The sequence below is a fragment of the Fukomys damarensis genome, unplaced genomic scaffold (assembly GCF_012274545.1).
Source record: "Fukomys damarensis isolate Sample0158 unplaced genomic scaffold, DMR_v1.0_HiC HiC_scaffold_6, whole genome shotgun sequence".
NCBI lineage: Eukaryota > Metazoa > Chordata > Mammalia > Rodentia > Bathyergidae > Fukomys > Fukomys damarensis.
The window spans coordinates 40,841,125-40,861,809 of record NW_022900918.1 but is presented as its reverse complement, the minus strand read 5'-3'; the positions used below and the strand labels follow the sequence as shown (position 1 = coordinate 40,861,809).

At 47.4% G+C, this 20,685-nt stretch overlaps 1 protein-coding gene across 1 annotated transcript in view; it reads right to left on the bottom strand.

Annotated features, from left to right (window-relative positions):
* The window catches only part of Myo16 (myosin XVI), a 378,094-nt gene that overhangs the window by 119,567 nt on the left and 237,842 nt on the right, over positions 1–20,685 (bottom strand). Inside the window, exons 22-23 of the mRNA XM_010619995.3 lie at positions 14,637–14,789; positions 13,445–13,648 (exon numbers count right to left, since the gene is read on the bottom strand). Coding sequence (XP_010618297.1) covers positions 13,445–13,648; positions 14,637–14,789 — 357 coding nt within the window. The remainder of the gene's footprint in view (positions 1–13,444; positions 13,649–14,636; positions 14,790–20,685) is intronic.

The following is a 20,685-nucleotide window of genomic DNA, read 5'->3' as shown; positions in this document are numbered from 1 at the left end:
AAAAATAAGTCTTTTGTTTATGCTGCACTTTTAAGAGGTGAATTCTTTCACATGCATTCACTCCATGAGCTCTGCAGTCCCAGGACCGCCAGCCTCCCTTGGAAGCTTCCAGCAGAAGCCAGGAACCAGGAGGAGGGCAAGAGGATCTGTGACAGTAGTCTTTCTCCCTGGTTCTGTGTTCATCTCAGAGCCCACGCCTCATGGTACTGGGGCAACTGCCATGGCTCCAGCTTACACATTCTGTCCCCAGTGCCTGAGCTCCACGGTATCTTGTGCTCCCTTTATCTCCAGCCTCAGGGAAGCTATTCCCTGCTGTAGACACCTCCCTGACTTCTGGCTGTGTCCTCACCTCTTCCCGCATAACCGATTCCCTGCAATAATGTTATTCTGAGAGTTTGGTGTAGTATTTCTTCCTGTCTAGATAGTGCCTGGCCTCCCAGCTCTCTGCTTTCTCCGTCCCCGTCTTGGTGGCCTGTGATGGGGCGGAGTCCACGGGTCCTCATGTGGCCCCAAACCCAGGAGACACCACGGGATCCTGAAGGCACCAAGGAAGTGGGGAGCAGACGACGCCGGGAAAGGTCGCAGAGAGCGGTGGGCAGGGGCTCTGCCATGGGGACACGGAGCCTGGGGACTCACTAGAGCAGAGGCCTGCAAAGGGAAGGAGTGTGTGGGCCACGGGCTCGTGAGCACATGGCCCCAGGCCCGTCCCCTCTGTTCTGGCCAGAGGTGAGAAAGCCGCTGGTGCCACTTCCTGTGGCTTTGCTACTCAAGACTTTCTACGCCTCGCCTGCCTTCCTGTTGCCCTTGGCCCGGGCGATGACCCGTATGCCCACACATCCCGGTCCCGTCGTCTTTCTAAGGTCAGACAGAGTGCTAACGACACTGCTGAACCGTCCACTCAGACACTTGGGTGGCAGAGCCCTGTGTCTCCACACAGCCTAAGCACTCGAAGATTGAGCCCCTGTAACAAAGTCCCCGCTGGCTTGGTGGTGCACACCTGTATCTCGGCACCCAGAGGCAGAGGCAAGAAGGGTCCTGAACAGCTAGCTCCACAACAGCCTGGGCTGCAGTGGGTTCAAGGCCGTTCTGGACCACACGACTTGAAGACATTGCCAGACTATGGCATGGGTAAGAGTCGTGAGGCACAGTCAGCTTTGGTGTTGGATTTCTGAGCTATATCTATGTGTACTGTATTCATGCCGAGAGCCACTCTACATAACTTTCGGGGAAATTATTCCACCATAAATTATGACTAGGCCTGGTCTTCTGCCTACGGGCTGGCTATGACGTGCCTAAACACAACTGTATTGTTTTGTCTCTGGTCACAGCTGAGACTTCAATGGACCTGTGATGCTGTGACACTCAAGGGCGAGATTACATCAGCTGAAGACCCTCCTGGCTCCTTGACAACTGAGTAGTAAGAGAGACTTCACCTGGGGAGGGACAAATTCCTTATCCTCTTAACTCATCCCACCTACTCTGTGAGACCATTTGTGCTCATCTTACCTTCCTAATAAGCATAAGCTTCTCATGGACCTAAGATCCCATCAGCATAAGATCCTCATGGTCATAGGATTACCGCCACCCTCCAAGATCCAGGTCAATTTAGGATTACTGTCACCTTCTGAGTTGTCTGATACTCCCTAGGAACCCAATAAGTGGCAAGCTAGGGTGCCTTCATCTTTGCTGCCCAAAGCAGCACTGATCAGGCCAAGAACCAGCCTCCTCTCTGAGTTCCAGCCTTATTCTTCAATTCCCTTGCGCTGTTGTGGCTCACAGAAGACCAGGACCCTCTACAGGGGTTCTGGTAACATCCCCTTTCCTGTTCTCTACATTTGATGAACACAATGATGCCCGTATCTAGCCCTGTCTTAATCTTGCACCCATCTAAGCACAAAACAGTGACCGCTATGTTGCTTTAAGTCTCTGAATATGGCCACAATCAACAAGTAAATAAATGAAAAAATATTCAGTAACACTAACCATCAGGGAAATGCAAATCAAGCCACAATGAGCTAGCAGCTCATCTGCTACAATGTGCTGTCATAGTTCCTTTTTTTGTCATTGAGATAAAATACCTGACACCTATAAGGTACAGGAGAATATATTTATTTCAGCCCACAGTCTGGAGGTTTCAGTCCACAGTTGGCTGGCTCCATGGCAGGGTGGCCTGGCAGAGGAGAAACAGTCCACAGCAGGGCAGGCAGCAGGCTGTGAGCAGCAGTCTTCCTTTCCCTTTCATCCCATCCAGGCCACAAGCCTGTTGGTTGGTGCCACACATACCCAGGGCAGGGCTTCCTGTTACCTACACCCAAAATTATGCTAAACCAATCAGTGGACTGATCCAGCTATCAAACCCTTCATCCAGTGTCACACACCCATGATCTACTCACTCCCAAAAGCAGCACCTTGGAGCACATAAAACTTTGGGGTCCATCTTAGATATAAACCATCCCAGCAGGAATGTAAATTACTGTAGCCATTATGGAGATTCCTCAGAAACTAAAAACAGAACTACCATATGATCAAGCCATCCCGCTACTGGGTATGTAATGATAATTAAAGGAGGTGACCTCATTATACCAGAAAGATACTTGCATTCCCATGTTTACTGAAGCACTATGCACAATGGCTAAACTATAAATCAACCTAGGTGTTCACCAGTGGATGGAAGGATGGAAAAAAGATGGAATAAACATAGATAAACAGATATGGATAACGAGAACAGGACACACATGCATACAGTGGAGCGTCACTGCACATGGGTGTGCTTTCATACAGCAGGACTTTATTCAGCCATAAAACATTTCCTATTTCTATGTCATAATGCCCCCATTACACCAAGTGAAAGTCAGATAGAGAGACAAGCAGCATGGGTTCTCATCATTTGTGGAGTCTGAGAAAGTCGGTCTTGTGAAGAAGGGAGCAGCAAGTGGTCACCAGAGACCCGAAGAGCAGGGGCAGAGGGGCAGGAAGAAGTTCAGTTGGGGACACAGAGAGCAGGTGGAGCGGAGGGACTGGTCCCGCCTTTCCATAGCATGCTGTGGCCCAGATGGGCTGAGACAATGTATGATGGATTTCAAAGTGACAGGAGAATTCGCAACATACAAGCATGATTCGACTTTGGAAAGAGGGAAATGCTATTTTCTCAACTTGATTTGGGTACCGCACACCGTATAAAGGTATTGGATTACCATACTGTGCCCTGTAAGGATGTACAACTCTTATATCTCAATTAAAAGAACAAATTCTGTCATCAGCACTTTGATGCCCTTTGTTGGCTTTCCCTCAGTCAAGAGAGCAGACACCTGTGCACGGCCCCTAGTGAGGGCGGCCCTGTGCTAGCTTGGGCCACATGACATGAGGGTGGGCTAGCAAGGGGGTCGGCCGTGCACCGGGCAGCTGCTCCGATGTGCACGCAGAGGACACGGATGTTTCTGTCTCACCCCCGAGGCAGAGAGATACGAGCAGTGCCAGGGGGCAGACGGGGAGGCCTGAGCAGGGTCTGTGTGGAGTGAACCCCAAAGCCCTGTCCGGGGGGTGCCTCATTCATTCAGCAGGAAGGAGGTCCAGTGTTCCAGGTGGGGGGAACCCACAGGGTGGTGCAAGCACCGAGTGGCCAGCGTGGGAAACCTCGCTGACGATATGGGACGCACAGGCCCCTCCTGTCCACACCGTGAAAAGGAAGAAGGCAGAGGCCTAGGCCACCAGACTTCCCATGAAGCCTGCTGTGTTGATGGTCACAGGGCACTAGAAATTCTTAATCAGAGCTGAGCCTGCAGCCTCCAGGTAAAGCAAATACAGGCAGGCGTTTCTAAGGCCAGAGAGAAGCGGATTTCTCCTGGGGCTGTCCAGCTCTGGGTAAGATTCAAGAAAGGAAGGACTTGCTGAATACATTTGAAAAAGCAGTGCAAGTTGCAGAGATAACTGGATCCTGACTGTGTCCTTTGAGTTCAGCCTGTGCAGCCACCAGGTCCAGGGAGAACACACCTGCTGAAGAGGGGCCTGGAGAGCAGATGCCACCCCCACTCGGGGGAGTGAACTGAGGAAGAAGTGCGGAAAAGCACAGCTTAGGAGCTGTTGGCCAGGCACCCACTGAGGCCACCTGCATAGATCCCTTACTACCAGATTGAATCTGAGTCACCCTGTTTAATTTCCAGCAGGTACAAGACAAGCAAAAAAAGGGAAAAAAAGGATGAATCAGAGGCCACAAGCCTCCCTCTACAACTGCTCAAGTAAAACTGCTCTCTGTTCCTTCTCACACTTTGCTTTGCAGATAATTATTACTCATGCCGCCGGTAGGGGGCGCTAATGTAGGGCCCCAAGAGGATGGGGGTGACTTGGGTGATGAGAACTGGGGTACTGGGGTGAAAGGGAGGCTCTGGATTTGAGATGTAAACAGGAAACAGAAAAGCCTGCATTTCCATTACAAGTCAGGCATCTCTAATCTGGAAATCTGAAACCCAAAATGGTCTGAACTTGAAAAGTTGATTTTTGACAAGCTCTTAAAAGGTTGGGATTTTGGAGCATCTGGATTTTAGATTTCCAAATTAGGGTTGCTCAGCCAGTAAATTCTATGTGAGTATTCCAAAATCTCAAACTATCTGAATGCCTGCTGGTCCCAAGCATTCTGGGTAAGGGATGCTCAGTGTGTGGCTGGTTTCTGGCTCTGCCGTGAGCTACAGGTGGGAGAGACGTGCAGAGCATCTTCCTTTGTGCGTGTCCTCCTGTGATGTGGGTCGGGCAGGAATGGGGAGTCTGGGGCTGGGTACTGAGCTCTGTGCAGAGGCGGTGAGATGCAGGCACGGTAGGCAGGCACCTTGCCAGGAAGCTGAACCATGGGAGTCCCTCAGCTCTGACCCGGAGGACCATGGCCACCTGGGACACAGGAGCCACCCCTGCCTGCGCAGTTACCTCCACGAGGTGACACGGAGTCTTTCAGAGAAGAAGAGGTAAGAGAAGCAGATGGCAAAAATGCACAACTGCTGCATATACTTGTGAATTCAATACAGCACATCAGAATATATGCTCAGATCGGTTTCAGCAAAAAAATGGTGATCATTAGCAGCAGACGCCAGCGTGCCAGCGTGTTCTTTCATGCCTGGTTTTAGCTCTCTGCCCGTGGTGTGAGGCCGAGGCTCTTGACCTTATGTGTGCTGAGACCTCCATCCTCCACCAGCGTTGAGAAACACAGGCTTCTCTTTCACTTTTCGACAAAGTGATTCTATCCAGCATTTTTGCTGGTTTCCTCTAGCTCACAGTGAGCTGATAAATGCTGGTTAGTGAAGGTTTTCACGCCAAAATCAGGACATGGACTTACTTGACTTTTGTATAGATGATATTTATGAATATGCCTCCATCCATTTAAAGAAAAGAAGCAGTCAAGTTAACACTAAAATGCCAAAATTTAGGGCATCTGACTCTCTATATTCATGACTTTCTGCAAGCCCATGAAGGAGCAGGAAGACTGTGAGACCTGGACCTCCCCTCCCTGCTGAGCCCAGAAGGGCAGCGCTGATAGCTCTCGGGTCACGGTCTGCCAAAGGTGACACTGCTGTGCAGAATGGGACACCGGGCCCAGCAGAGCTCGTATTTATTTTTCAAAATGTCTGCCCAAGAGGTGAACAAATACAGATGGAAATGAAGTTCTCTCTGTGCAGGTCAAAATATTGTTGTCAAATAACCTTTAATAGCATCAGTTTGGCTTGGGTCAGACAGATTTGATTGCTGTGTCTGGAGATTGTGCCTGGAGAAAAGAGAGACATAGTCGGAGGCTGCCCACTGATTAGTCTGTCTGAGCTGTCATTTGATTTAAAGGTTCACTTCCAGAGCTGTCCTGGGTACACTGTGTCTCCCACAAATCTCCCGGGGTGAAGGTCGGCAGACGGGCTGCACACGGTGCTCCCTGCACAGGGGTCGTGCAGCTGAACGGCAGCAGTGTCCTGACACATTTTGATCATGTGTCCATGGTGGCTGCTGGACTGTCAGGGAGAGTCCCTCCTCTCCGGAGAGCTGGGCCATGGCTAAGTCTAAATATGTAACCGAGGACTGCATTCAGAGATGGGGGTGCCTGCTTTCTAGGAGAAGGGGAAAGACTGGTGTTTTATGGCCAGTCCCCAAGTCAGCACCATCCGTCTCCACCAGCAACGTCAGGAGCAGCGTTCCCGGAGACGCCTGGTGAAGCAGTGACAGACAGTAATGATGGAGTTCTTCAGGTCTGGGGAGACGGCTTCGTGTGTGGGGATGCGGACCAGGGTGTGGAGGAGGAGGCCCGATGCACGTGCTCAAAATGCCCCAGAAAGCAGCAGTCTATCTGCCAGCTCACGGTATCACGGGGCTATAAACTTTTATTTCACCGTAAAAGTGCGATGCAGAGGATATGTAAGGGAAATGATGTGAAAAGATCTTTTGAAGTGTGCCCTGACATTTCACAGGTCTGCATGCTCAATGAAAATATGAGTCACAAAACTCAATGGTAAAGAATAGAATTTTTTTTACAAAAATCTTCTTTTATATATGTACATATATCTATATCTATATAATTATACAATGGAATCCTCCAGCATCTAAAATTCACTTTAGAGATGAATTTTGGGATCCTGCTGCTCACAACTCCAAAACATACATACAAAAATCTTTTAATCAAGGCACAGCTACTCCTCCCCCCAGCAATTTAGGTGCTCCCTAAACCCACAACGTCACATCGACACTGGATGCTACCTGCATGTTCTCTCGGGTAGCGCTGTGCTACGGGTTCCAGCGCGTGTTTGCATTTCCAGCCCTGTTCTCTCACGGGTGCCTTTTGACAGTGACGGGAGGCAGGGAGGCAGCATCCCGTCCTGGGGTGGTCACGGCCGGCCGTCCAGTGCCTACGGGACACTGCTAGCAACCGTGCTCACAGCAAGTGCTCTGCCACGATCCACTAAGCACGGCTTTTGGTGATGCGAGACCATTTATGAGACAGAAGAAACAACTTCCTCTAAACAAATGAAAGACATTTACCACTTAATCAGCCACCCACATTCTCACTTGAAAACAGAACACGCTAAAAGACCCCTGAAATATTTCCTGCTGCATAGTCTCTGATAGAGTCAAGATTTTGCTAAATACTGTGACATTCCTGCACTGCCGGCCTTGGGCTCACGTAAGGGAGGTGTGACTCGCGTTTGGAAGCATTCAGTGAAATAATAATACCTGCTTCCACCACGGGCCCACTACCCATCCTTTAGAATGAGCTTGTAAGATTCATCACCACGTTTTCCTTAATTATAAGTTTCATGGCCATCGCTGCTCGGGGTTCGTGTGCTTCTCAATGTCGGCCAGCAACAGAGCTAAAAATCCACCCATCCTGTGGGCCCGCCACTCTTCTCTTTGCATTGCACCACACGGATTCTACAGGTGCAGAGAGCAGGGCTCTGAGGCTGTCACCCTACTACGAGGTGGGGACACAAAAGCACAGGGGACTTGCAGGGAGAGCTAGGATGCAGCCGCCTACCAGCCATAGTGGGTGAAGAGTGTCCCCAAATCTAGGTTCTCCCAGAATCACAGGAAGGCCCGTGCAGGGCCTACTGGGGTGGGCACGACATCCTTTCAAGAAGAGGAAAGATCTCCACACAGACTTCTACAGCGACAGCAGCAATCTACACTCCCACCAGCAGTGGAGAAGGGTTCCTCTTTCCCCACAGCCCTGGCAGTATTTGTTGTTGGTTGATTTCTCGATAGCCATTCTTTCTGGAATATCAGATGGAATCTCAGTGTTGTTATCCTTTCCATTGCTGGGATGACCAGGGACGGCGAACGTTTTTCATGTATTTGCTGTTTCTACTTCTCTATCTGAGAAGTGTGTATTCATCTCAGATGCCCATTTCTGGATTGGATCTTTAAATTTGGGTGGGCTTTTTTCAATTCTTCATGCATTCTAGATATTAGTTCTTTGTCTGAGAAACAGCTGGTAAAATTTTTTCCCACACTGTGGGCTCTCTCTTCACTCTGTCATTGGTTTCTCTTGCTGTGCAAAAGCTTTTAATAAGATGAGGTCCCAGTTGTTGATTCTTTGTGGCAGTCTGGGTTTGTTCATGAAATTTCTGCTATTTCTGTTTCCTCAAGAGTTGCACTTATTCACTCTTCCAGCAGATGCAGTGTTTCTGCTTTAATATTTAGATCTTTGATCCACTTTGATTTCAGTTTAGTACATGTCAGAGACTCGGGTCTGGTTTTAATCTTTAGCATGCAGAAAGCCAGTTTTCCCAGCACCAATTATTAAAGAGGCTGTCTTTCTTCCAGGGAAGGTATTTGGCCCTTTTGTCAAAGATAAGGTGGCAGAGTGTGTTTGAGATTCTTTCTGTATCTTCTAGTGTGTCCCACTGATCTTTAGATCTGCGTTTTTTTCTCCTTCTTAACCAGTATCATGCTTTTTTATCCCATTTGATCCAGCTATTCCTCTTCTGGGCATCTTCCCAAAATAATTAAAAGCATCATGCCACAGGAATATATGCGCACCCATGTTTATAGTGGCACAGTTTATAATAGCTAAAACTTGGAAACAGCCCAAATGCCCATCAACTGATGAAGAGATAGAAAACGTGATATTTTTATATACATAATGGAGTACTAGTCAGCCACAAAGAAGAATAAACTTGAGACATTTTTAGATAAATGGATGCACCTTGAGACCATACTTAAATTTTAAGTGAAATAAATCAAATACATGCACATAAATACCACATTGTCTCTCTGTGTGAGAAACTCAAAGTGAAAATAAAGACCAAAAAGAATAATAAATATAGTGAAATGGCAAGAATGTAAGATACTCTGAGAATACTTAAACTGTTTTAGGCAATAAAAAAGAGTATTATTAGGAAATGAGCTGAGGGTTTAGTGAATGAAAACATATTCCTTTTAGGTCATGATACACAGTGTATTTGCCACTGTTATTCTCCTGTCATTTTTGTTATGAAAAATTATTTTTAATAGAATGGCTTTTATACTTTCTTTATTAATATCTACTTACATTAGAATAAAATAAAAATGTTTTACATTAAAAATAAAGAAGAGAAGAGGACGTGCAGAGATACTGGAGGGGCTGAACAGCCCGCAGGGTCTCAGGACCTCACCGAAGTGGCAGTGTTGGTGGAGCCAAAGGAGAGGTGAGGAGGTTTCAGAAGCACTGTGGCAGTCACAAAACGCCACAGGAGCGTCCTACCCACTAGTGATGGGCGGGGATCAAGAACATCTGCATTTGGCCAGGAACTTGACCGTGGGGGAGAGGGAGGAGATGTGGTGGGTGGGGGGTGCACAGGTCAGAGTGGGGGTGCAGAAGGCCAGGTTCCCTGGAACTGGGTCGTGCTCTGTGAAGACAGTACAATGCTGACTACTCCATCCTCCTGGTCTGCAGAGTGGGACACAGCACCAAGTGCTGTCCTGGTTTCCTGACGCTGTCACAACAGGTGACCACAAACTGGTGTCACACAGCAGGAGAAAGGTGCTCTCCCTGGTCCTGCAGGCTCCAGTGCAGCCCCTCCTCACCCACCTGTCCAGCTCCGGGTGGCTCCACACGTCCCCAGGCTGCGGCACAGTGCGCTCCACTCTGCCTGCAGCATCACGATGCCTCCTCACACTGCCCTATGGGTATCTCCCATCGGGCTTAGAGCCTCCCCACACAACCCAGGATGATCACCCCACTGTCAAACCCTCAGCTCATGAGCTCTCTATACACAGACCCCTGTTTTGCAAACAATTTCAGGCACCCAGCTTCCACAGAGGAGGACCAGGACCCATCTTTTGGAGGCCACCATTCAGCCCTGAACAACACTTAACATATTTGTGGGGACGCAGAGCGGAAACACTGACCCAGCCTCCGAGGGTAGGAGAGAGGTGCTGATGTGATACATGGGGACCACCCGCAGCTGCAGGGGAGCAGCTGTATGAGACCCACACGGAAGTGTTGTGTCGTAAAGTAAGTTACGCTAGCTTTCAAGGAAGTTGTGTGACTAGAAAGCAATCCAGGGATGGAGGTGCATGTGCCACACATATTGCACAACTATTAACTTTCATTTACACTTTCACTAATTCAGTCGCTATTACTTCAGACCAGTTTGCTTTCTCCTAATCCATTCACTTTTCTCCCATCAAAATTTAAGAACTTTGAAATACTATTTCCTACTGCAGATGGTTGAGAATTGCTTTAATGGAAACTCAAGTCTCCCAAGAGCCGAAGTGAAGCTATAATTCTCCTTCACTTCAAGGTTCTGACTGTTAACAGTCAACAGAGTCAGATACAATTCTGGGTTAAACGCTTATCTGTAATTTAAATCAGCAGTTTAAGGGCAATCCCTAAAATGGCAGTCCCGTATATGATTTAAAATTTGCTAACACAAATAATCAACAACAACCAAAAAAACCCCACAAACCCCACAAGCCTTCTTTAATTCAAGTCTGTGCTCATTAATGAGACCTTATTAATATTTCATGCCATGCAAGCCTCTTACCATTTACTTTAAAATATTTCCGTAATGGAGATTGGAAAATATACCAGGCTCCTATGAGTAATGAAAAATTCAAATGTGTTTAGAGAAGATCTTCAGCTCTAATTCAAATCATGCTGCTTAAACATTCCGAAAGGGACCTGTGAGCCTCAGCAGCCACATGCTATGGAGGCAGGGCCCAGGCTCCCAGGTAGATTGTGGGGCAGGTGAGTCCCCTAGGTGGGGCCTGGACAGCAGCAACCCAACCACTGCCCTTCCTAGGAGACGTGAAATAGAGACCTGGCAAACGGAGCAGGAGGAGCCGTGGCGGTGAGGGACAGGTTCGGGCCCTTCCATCCGGCCAGAGAGATAGCACAGGAAGTCCAGAGCACAGGGCTCAACCTCACGGTCAAAGATTGCTCTGAACTCTTCCTCCCGTGGTCCAAAACAGACACTGCATGTTGACATTCAACTTTTTCTACCTTTCTTGACTTATAAAATGAAGAATATATTGCTTTTTTTTTTTTAGTGCCATAGTTCAAAATTTAAGTGTGTGTAGAGCTACATGGATGATTTAAAAGGCGTGTGGGTTACATGTTGCCACAAATTACACATAATCCCCACTCTAACATAGGAATTTGTCCTTAGGGGGCCCTTTGGCCAAGATGCATTAATACATCGCACCGAAATGAAAGATTTTATAAAACCACAAGACTGACTCTGATTATGGAAAACTTGTTTAAAAATAAAGGTGCTTTTATGGGAAAACTCAAATCCACAGAGACTTTGGAGCAGCACCAACTAATCACTCAGTTGTTCCTCTATGAGCTAATTTCTAACAGAAACCAGTGCAGTAATTCTGTTAATTTAAACTATTAGTTGTTTTCAACCCACATTTTCTAAAAACAATGAGAGCTAAAGTTGAAATTTTATGAAGTGCTCAGAATATTTTTAAAAATGGAATGTAAATTAGAAAACTAGGATTCTAAATGCATTTTCACCCATGAACACACAGTTAGCTTTTATTTAATATCTAGCTTGTCTTTGATACACACTACAGGTATACAGGGTGGGTTAAATATATATTTCCTATCACAGCTCCCCTAAAATCTTCAAGGAAAATAATTTCCCAAAGTCACGAGGCCTTACTGGAAAGGTTTATGCAATTGTTATAAGTGCAATACATGTGTTTTATGAAGAAGGTATAAATAAAGAACCCTGACTGAAAGATTCCTGATTTTATGAAGAATTTCAGAGGCTCAATCTCGAATAGAAGAGGGAGATGGTAAACGTCCAGGGACGAGGTTAGAATCCCTTCTGCCAACTTCTTTCTGCAGTCCGGCAGCTGCCCAGGCATCTCTGGAGAACCTCTGTACCTACTGTCCCCACTCATGGGGCCCATCCGGAGCCAGGCTGCTACATCTCCCGTGGGCAATGTGACGCTCTTCTTTCGGGGTTTCCTACTTCTCCTTTCAGTAAACTTTCTCTCCCCCTTCTCTGTACTCTTCCTGGGTAAAACCATCAAGATACACATTTCCAACATGCTTCTAAAGTCACCCACCCCGGAGTACTGTCAGCCTGTCCCACTGAGTCTAAAGCATTTTATGAGTAAGAGGACTGAGTTCTCAGCTGTAGATGAAGCCTTCCTCATGGTTTGGCCCAAAGCAGCCTTTCCAGAGATTCCACCTCCTGCTCTGTTTGCACCCTCCCCGGTCCGTGTGGCCTGGCATAGCTGCACAGCAGAGGTCGGAGGGCCAGCAAGGAGCCTTTCCACTGCCCCTGCAGCTGGGAGCTGAGGTCAGAGCTGCTGAGGTCAGGCGTGGCCAGGCCTGAGAGGCAGGGAAAGGGCTTCACAACAGGAGGGCACACTCAGCTCCTGGGTCCCCAAAGCCCATTCTCCTGTCAGCAGTGCCTCAGGGGACACAGATCATACCGCACCTCTTCTGGAAAAGGTCTATGCTTTGCTGTTTTGGTTTTTTTTGAGCCAAATAATTGCTTCCTTCTCTATGTGAACATAAACTTTGGAATATCATTATACCAACACTCCGTGCACTGCTGCTTGCTGGTCTGCCCTGCCCTCCTGTGACCATCAGATACCCCAGGGCACAGGGCAGGCAGGCTCCGTGCAATCTCTCAGCTGCTGATGCACCTCCTTTGGGGTTCACAGGGTCCCTGTTGCCCCTGGTGGAGGAGAACTGAGGCTGGGTATGGGTGGGCAAGGAGCAGGGACTTCTGTCTTCCAGGACCTAATTCACAGGGGCAAAAGCAAAGGCGGCATCACTAACGCCAGGCCCAGTGGGACTGCAGACAGATGGCAGAGACTTGAGTGTTCAGAGGTGGATAAAAGCCAGGCAATCCCAGCTCTCTGGAAGGCTGAGGCAGGAGGACTGAAGTTCAAGAAAAGCACAGACCCAATATGTTGTGACTTAGTGAGGCCCTATTTCAAAGTAACGCAGCTTTAAAAGGGCTGGAGTGTAGCTCAGGGGAAAGGCTCTGGGTTCAAGCTCCAGTACTAAGAAAAGAACACTCACAAAACGATGAATGCCATTTGGTCTCCTAGGAAGACTTCCAGGCTGAGTGGCAGGAGGAGCTTCAGGGGGAGGTGGGATGAAAGACCCCAGCAGGAGGGGACTGAGTCCTCTGCAGGCCAGGAGGGCATCTGGACCACTGCAGGAAGGAGCAGATTCTCCAACCTGCCCAGGAGCCTATCCCGTCCAGGCTCTGAGAAGAGGACCCAGGGCTCCCTGCACGCAGCTGGGCAAACACAGAGCCCGGAAGGTTGCTGCACCCTGTAAAGACCTGAGACTCACAGCAGCGCTCCACGCACCGGAGTTGTGAAATGAGCCACGGAAAGCCACACAGGGTCACACACACGCTACAGCGCGCGGGGACTGGGCCTAGAGCCTCCCCTCACTGCAAGCGACTCCCGACATGAAATGCAGCGTCAGGATCAGACACGGCGCCGGGCCGCCCTCACTCACCCGGCCAGCGTAGTGCAGCACAGTGAAGGCCGCGCCCGCGCCCCGCAGCGCCAGGTTCCCGTTGCCGTCTGTCAGGACCGGGTACACCGTGTTCGTGTGCGAGGACTCCAGCAGGCTCTGGAGCTTCTTGGGAAGGTTCGGTTCCGCTACCGACAAGATCGCTTGACTTTCTTCGTCCAACAAAGAGAGAAATCCGGATGGCTTCTGAGGGAAGGAGAGAGTTTTCCTGTCACGTAGGCTGGTGCTTCTGATACTGTGCAGGCGTGCTTGTTGTCTTTTTATTGCATTTATACAGAGACTCAGAAACAGACTCAGTCTCTATCTACTTTTAATATGCTTCTCATTGTGGTCATTGTTGTGTTCCCACCCAACATGTAATCCTAGCGCTTTGAGGCCGAGGCTGGAGAATTGCAGGCTCAAGCCCAGCCTGGGCAATTCAGCAAAATCCCACTTCAAAAACTAAATCCAAAAAACAACCACCAAAACAGAACAGGGCTGGGGAAGTAGCTTAGTGAGAAGGTCCTGGGTTCGGTCCCATTAGACACACACACACACACAAACACACACACAGAGGGAGGGAGGAAGGGAGGGAGGGAGAGAGAGAGAGAGAGAGAAAGGGTGAAGAGAGAGAGAGCTGTTTGTATGCAAGATTTGTATTTGTAGGTAGTGATTCCCATATCAAAACTTTTTCGCTGTAAGTAGTACAATAAAGATAAGTATCAACTCCTGCTGATGCCCCAAGCCTCTTAAATTTAACCAGATATTATATATGGATGTACTTTGCTTGTCAAGTTTCCAAAGTTTAGATTTTAGAAACTGAAGACAAAAAACATTATATTGAATTTGTTTCATATTATCACTCATCTTAAAATTATCTTGTAAGATATAAAGTTTGCACAGTGGTCACCTGGAACTGCTAAAAATGAGGATTAGTCATAGCAAATGAACAATGTTGAATATTTTTTACATCTAAGTGTTCTTATGTTTCTTGTCCTTTCAATGAATTGGTGATCTTTCAAATGCCCCTTTAGAAAAAGATAACTTGTGCCCTTCAATAGATTTTGAATGTTATAAATTCACTGCAGAGAATAAAGCTTCTCAATATCAAAGCCTTCAGAAAGAAAATTCTTAGTCTCCAGTACATTTTGAATGCATGTATCCTGTTAAGTGTCTAATTATATTATATGAATACCTGGAAAAAGAAATCCAAAACTGCAGCCTGGTTACCAGGAGAATATGCCATTTCCATGGTAACCCCCTCTTGTACACACTCTGTCTGCTCTTGTAGGAAAAGTACTTCATTGATATACTGGTGCACCATCTCGTTGGTCATGTTGACACAGAGCTGTGTGGGGGAGAAGAAAACAATACAGAGCATAAGGCAAGGCGCAGACTGGCCCACAAAGACACAGCGACAGCCCGGCAGAGGCTGACCAGGAGCATGGGCCCATTAGTCCGTTAGGACAGGGCCCGGGTGCTGGGTGAGAAGTGAGAGCCTTTTGATGTCGCTCTGTCTGTCCAGCTTAAAGTGAGGATATTAAAAACAACAAACAGCATTATTTCAGCATCTCAAATATACTCAATCATTTAAAATATATTTCCAAAAGGAAAACACTTTTGGGCTCTTGTCTGCAAAGGTGAAAGTCAGGTTTGCCACGGGGCCCAGGGATGAGAGGAGGTGGCCCTGCACCCCACTCTAGTTGTCCATGGGCCGTGCCTGGGGAAACTCCCGGAATCTGACCTGCGGTAATTTTATCACAGAAACAAGGTATTCATCGGGTGATTTCCCTTTGAAGCTCCTCCCTAGTTTCCGTTTCCCTCAAGACATCACAACAGCAGTTTCTACGCAAGTTCTCCTCTGTTTTCTCCTGAAACTGCCCTAATGAATCTTTTGTGCCTCCAACGCCACCGAAGTAGATTTGCCAGAAGTTACTAGGGAGGTGTGTATGTCTGACTGGGAGACCCAGGTCTCGGTATTCGTTTTGCAGGACCACTCCTCCTTCCCAGCAACACCTGGAACAGGCCTTCCCGCTCTCGCTGGTCACTGCTCCTTCTCTGTCCTTCCCAAGTCCTCTTCCACCCCACATCCTCCCTCTCCGCAGCATTTGGGGCTGATCCTACAGGCCTCTTCTCTACCCACAGCCATTTCCCAGGGCTCCCTCAGTCCCACAGACCCCCTGAAGCCTCCAAATGCCTCTGAGCTCTGTCACTCCACGTGAGGTCCAACATCAGGTGGGCATAGGCAGAGTTCAGTAACTTGCTACACGTAACTAAGGATGAATGGCCTGAAGAGACAGAGACAACTGGAAACGTTCCCAAAGGAAACTGGAGCTCCTCCGCTAAGGGAACAATATCCAGGATTGGATTGAATATGAAATCTCCTCCTGTATTACTATGAAGAAAGTGCCAAAGCTTTGCATAGAATGTGAGAGTAGAATGAAAGGCTTCCAGAATTTTCTCTCAGAAGACGTCCCTCTTCACCAGGTACCCCGGGCCTGCAGCAGGGTGTGGTGAGGCTGCTAATGAACAGAATCCCGTGAGTAAGAATGGAAAGGGCCCTGGGCTGCAGACTTACTGTATGGGAGGATGGAAGGCCACAGTATGAAGAAGTCTCAGAGACAAGCAAACCCATCTGAGCACTCGGCATGAGTCAGAACAGAGAGGGGTCTGCCCTGAGGCCGGGCCGGCTTAATCAGAAACTTCCGTCCTTCGATCTGTGGCTAGAATTCTGTGCAGAGGAGCAAAGAGCTCACACATCTTCAGAAACGGGGCACACAGAGCACGAGAAGACTGTCAGCCTAGGTACCCTGAGTGATGGCATCCAGTACTCAGACATCATCTTTCTGATAACTCCTCCGTCTAAGATACTCATTCCCTTGTATTATTCAATCAAAACTAAGGGATACCAATAGGCCAGCTCTTCCCAATTAGCTTCATCTCTTGATGTGTTATGCTTGAGATTTAAAATGTGCCCCCAAAGTCCCACGTGTTTGGAAAGTGACTGGATCACAGGGATTGACTCCTTGATGAGCTCACATCGGAATGTGCTGTCAGTGGGTGGCGTTGCGAGGAAGAGGCGAACCCTTGGGGGTGTGATCTGGAAGGATTGTTCTTGTCCACGGCTGCTCCCTTCACTGTACTTCCCAGCCGTCACGAGGCGAGCAGCTTCCCTCTGCCATGACCTTCTACCGTGTCATTTCTGCCTTGGAGTCGAACTACTGTGGGCTGAATCTCCTGAAACATTAACTAATGCTACATACACCTTGCTTCCTTTATGTTTCGGGAGAAATTTGGAAAAGTCTGGAGAAGTGGACTAGAAAAGTCCTAGACTGCTATACGCAGAAGTTGATGAGTGATTTTGGTCAGAGCTCAGGAAAACCAGAATGCTGACAGGAATGCATACAGTAAAGGACAGGCTCAAGAGGCTTCAGCTAGGAACGAGGAATCCATTTGCAATTGGATTAGAGGCTGCGTGTGTCATGCTGTCTTTATTTTTCACATGTCCTGAGACTTTGCAGGAGACTGAAATTAAGGGCAGAAGACTAATCTGGTGGAAGAAATTTTAAGACACCTCAACATCCAGGTTGTGGTATGCATACTGCTGCTTGCTTTTAGCCACGTGTACAGTGAAAATCAGGCGTGAAAGGTCACCAGGTGTGGTGGCACACACCAGTAATCCCAGCACTTGGGAAGCTGAGGCAGGAGGATTGCTGTGAGTTTGAGACCAGCCTGGGCTACCTAGTGAGTTCTGGGTCAGTTTCAGCTACATAATGAGACCCTGTCCAAAAACAAACAAACAAACAAATGAACAAAACAAACAAGAAGTGAAAGGTAAATTCAAAAGGTATATAAAAAAGTTACCTTTCTTTAAGAAAGGAAGCCCCTGTAAAGCTTCAGCTGAGGTCAGCTTGGGCAGTGTGGCTACTAAAAAGCTTATCATTAAAAAGAAATACTTAGTATCAGAATATTAGGAAAGACAGCTAAAAGTATTTCTAGGATTGGCCAAATCCTATCTTTTGCCAGCTTCTGGGTGGAAAACTATAAAGTTTTCATTTAAGAAGAGATTTCCTGGCATGTCTGCTTGAGACGGGCCACCTAAGGAATTAAATACCCAGGATTAACTTCACTATGCTCACCCGAGCAGGCATCCAGGGGTCACAGCAGCTATAGTCCAAGGCACCTGGCTAATGCCTGAGCTAGCAGCAGTTCTTGGCATCGTCCATGTTGTATCGGTTTCACAGGCACAAAGAATACAAGAATACAAAGGTTTCCACCCAGATTTCAAAGGAAGGCCTGGGAGGCCAGGTGCTGTGTCCCCGACAGGGCAGTGGGTGAAGATGTGAGAGTGAATTCCCAGGTGCAGTAGAGACCCCAGGAAGCTGGAGGTGCCAAGAATGTGGATGATCTGCTGGGGAAAGCTGCAGGCAGCAAGCAGAGTCAACTCAACACCATGTGGGCTGGGACCACACAGGTTTCTTGGAGCTTACATCTCACCACAACCTTCCCTGGGTGCTGGACATGCATCTATAGGACTTGATATTTGTCCTACTGGGTTTTCATCTTGCTTTGGTTCCATGCCTTTCTACCCTCCTATTTCTCTCTTTTGGAATGGGACTGCTTACCCTGTGCCTTTGCATTCCAGAAGTATTTAACTCTTCTTCCTCTTCCTCTTCTTTTTCCTTGTCATCTTCAGCTTCCTCAATAGGAGCTCACAAGCTGTTTGCCTTGAGTCTCAGAAGAGACTGTGGAGTTTCAGTCATGTTGGAACTGTTCAGGCAAAGGCACGGCAATGGAAAGGAGCAGGAAGGGGCAGTACTATGGGTCTCCTCCTCCTGCTTGGATCCAGAGAAGTTTCAGCATTCTGTTGAACTGCTGATAACAGGAAGTTGCTTCTGAACCTTTGGGTGGAGGAACCTCTTTGTCTTCTTGGTCAAGTGAATTATTATAAAGGACGCAGCTCCTCTGTCGAACCTCCAGCATATCCAAGCCACAGTGTTCCATGGTAGTTCTCTTCTGTGGCATGAGGTGTCCTTTATAACATATCTGAACATTGTATTGCACATTGTGGTCTCTTTATTTTTGGGAAAAGAAACATATTAAAATAATTTTTTTAAGTCCCACAGGGTAAATCTCATCTTCATGTACAGAAGTGAGTAGCTTGTGCACAGATTTTCAACTTGCAGCTTTTATTGCAGGGATACTTTCTGGAACTAAATCTATATTTGTATTTCTAACAAGAAAGAACAACACTGACTCACTGGAAACATATGCAGCTCAAAGTAGAATATTATTCAAAATTAGTTTTGCATATGAGTAAATTAAATGTTCCCCAAAATTTTCCTTTCCCTATTCCAAGTTGTTCAAAGCACTGACTATTTGAACCAAAATTAAAACATCAAAGTTCTACTGGGATATTGTTATGATTTCTATCTTGATGCCTTCTCCAAAGCCTCACGTGCTCATAGATGGGGTTCTGGGGAGGTGACTGGATCGTGGTGTGTGACACTCGTGAGTGAATCAGTCCCCTGATGAATTTACAGCTGAATGTGTTGTTGGGGGTGGAGCCTGGTGAAGCAGGGGGTGAGGGGGCGTGGCCTGGAAGGTCTGTGTCCCTCCTCCTCCCTTGATCTCTTTCTGCTTCCTGCCCATCACGCCACAAGCTGTTTCTCATCTTCAATGCTCCTCTTCCACGCCACACTGCCTTGGAGCCAGCTGACTATGGACTGAAACCTCTATAAACTGTGAGTCAAAATAAACCTCCACTCCTTACAGTTGTTGGAATGAGGTATTTCGTTCTAACAACAAAGAACTAAGACAGACATGATGAACTTCAAAACTGCCGGTAAAATATCACAAAATCAATAATATAGGCTTCCTCCCTAGAGCCAGACAATTATTTGAAAATCCAGCCAAATAAATGATCGCTAAAATTGTAGCTAGAACTTATGCTGAGTCCATTCTCACCAAACGGACTTTTGTGTGAGTGCACGTGTGTGTGTGTGTGTGTGTGTGTGTGTGTGTTAAACATAAAGGAAAGAAGAGTTTTACAGCACATCAGTCCACATATCCAGAACAGATCTGCACCAGTAGCTGGGAAGATTACTGACTCCATGCAAAGGAATCATTATTTTTGCTTTTCTTCTCTGCTCATCAGAATTGTGTCTGGGCTGAATCAGACCCGCAGGCACTCCTCAGGGAAGAGCTGAATGTGGGGGGAAAGGTGAGCATTCAAGAATAATAATAACTACTAAGTAGCTGCTTAATTAGTATGCATCTTTGTCTAATCAAAATACACACTTTGTCCATTAAGTGCTGCTACTAACAGGTTTAATAATAAAAATTATGCAGCCCTCGAAACACACTTTTGTGGCAGAACCTCCCAGCTTCTCCAGATGGCCCGTCATTTGTATTAATGACAAACTTAATTTCTTGAGTAAATTTTCACCAACTGTTCTCCCTTTATTTTTATTACTCAGTGAAATATATCTGAAGCAAAAATATAACACAGCATGACAGGGGCATCACAGAATTAAAGTGGAACATTAATTAAAGCTGACTGCAGTCCCGGACAGAGCCCCCGGCACAAGACAGCGATTCCCAGATTCCCAGGCCTGTCTGACACCGGAGTTCACTGGAGCCTTTTCAGAAAGGCGGGTGCCTGTGCCTGACCCTGAGCCCATTAAACTGGAACAGGAACCAGATGCTGATCCACTCTAAAAGCTTCGCAGGTGGCGCTGACATGTAAACATGACTGAACACACGCAGCCCAGAGACGGAACGGGGAGTGCACAGCCCATGAACCCACTCACCCGTTAAGCTCCATACAGGCATGAAATATGCATGTACTCACGTATGCGCATGCGTGCCCGTGTGTGTGTCTGTGTGTGAGAGGCTAGGTGAAAGATAAACAGTTCTCACATATGTTCAGCATAGCTCCGGGCCTATGAGACATCGATAGGAACTGTCTAAGAAACAATAAATAGGTGGAAGCTTGTGGGAGAGACGCGGTTATGAGCGCTTGGTGGTGAGTATGCAGGACTTCTCAGAGGCCTTAACATGGCAGCTGCACTGTGAAGCTGTAACTGAACTTGATTTTTGGTAAACAGGGATAGCTTTATTTTTTCCTGGTAAGCCTTTTAAAGTATTAACTCATATTAATTGTACAAATTAGTGGATCTTGCCATGACATTTCCACACACACACACACACACACATTATATACACACACACACACAATAGGA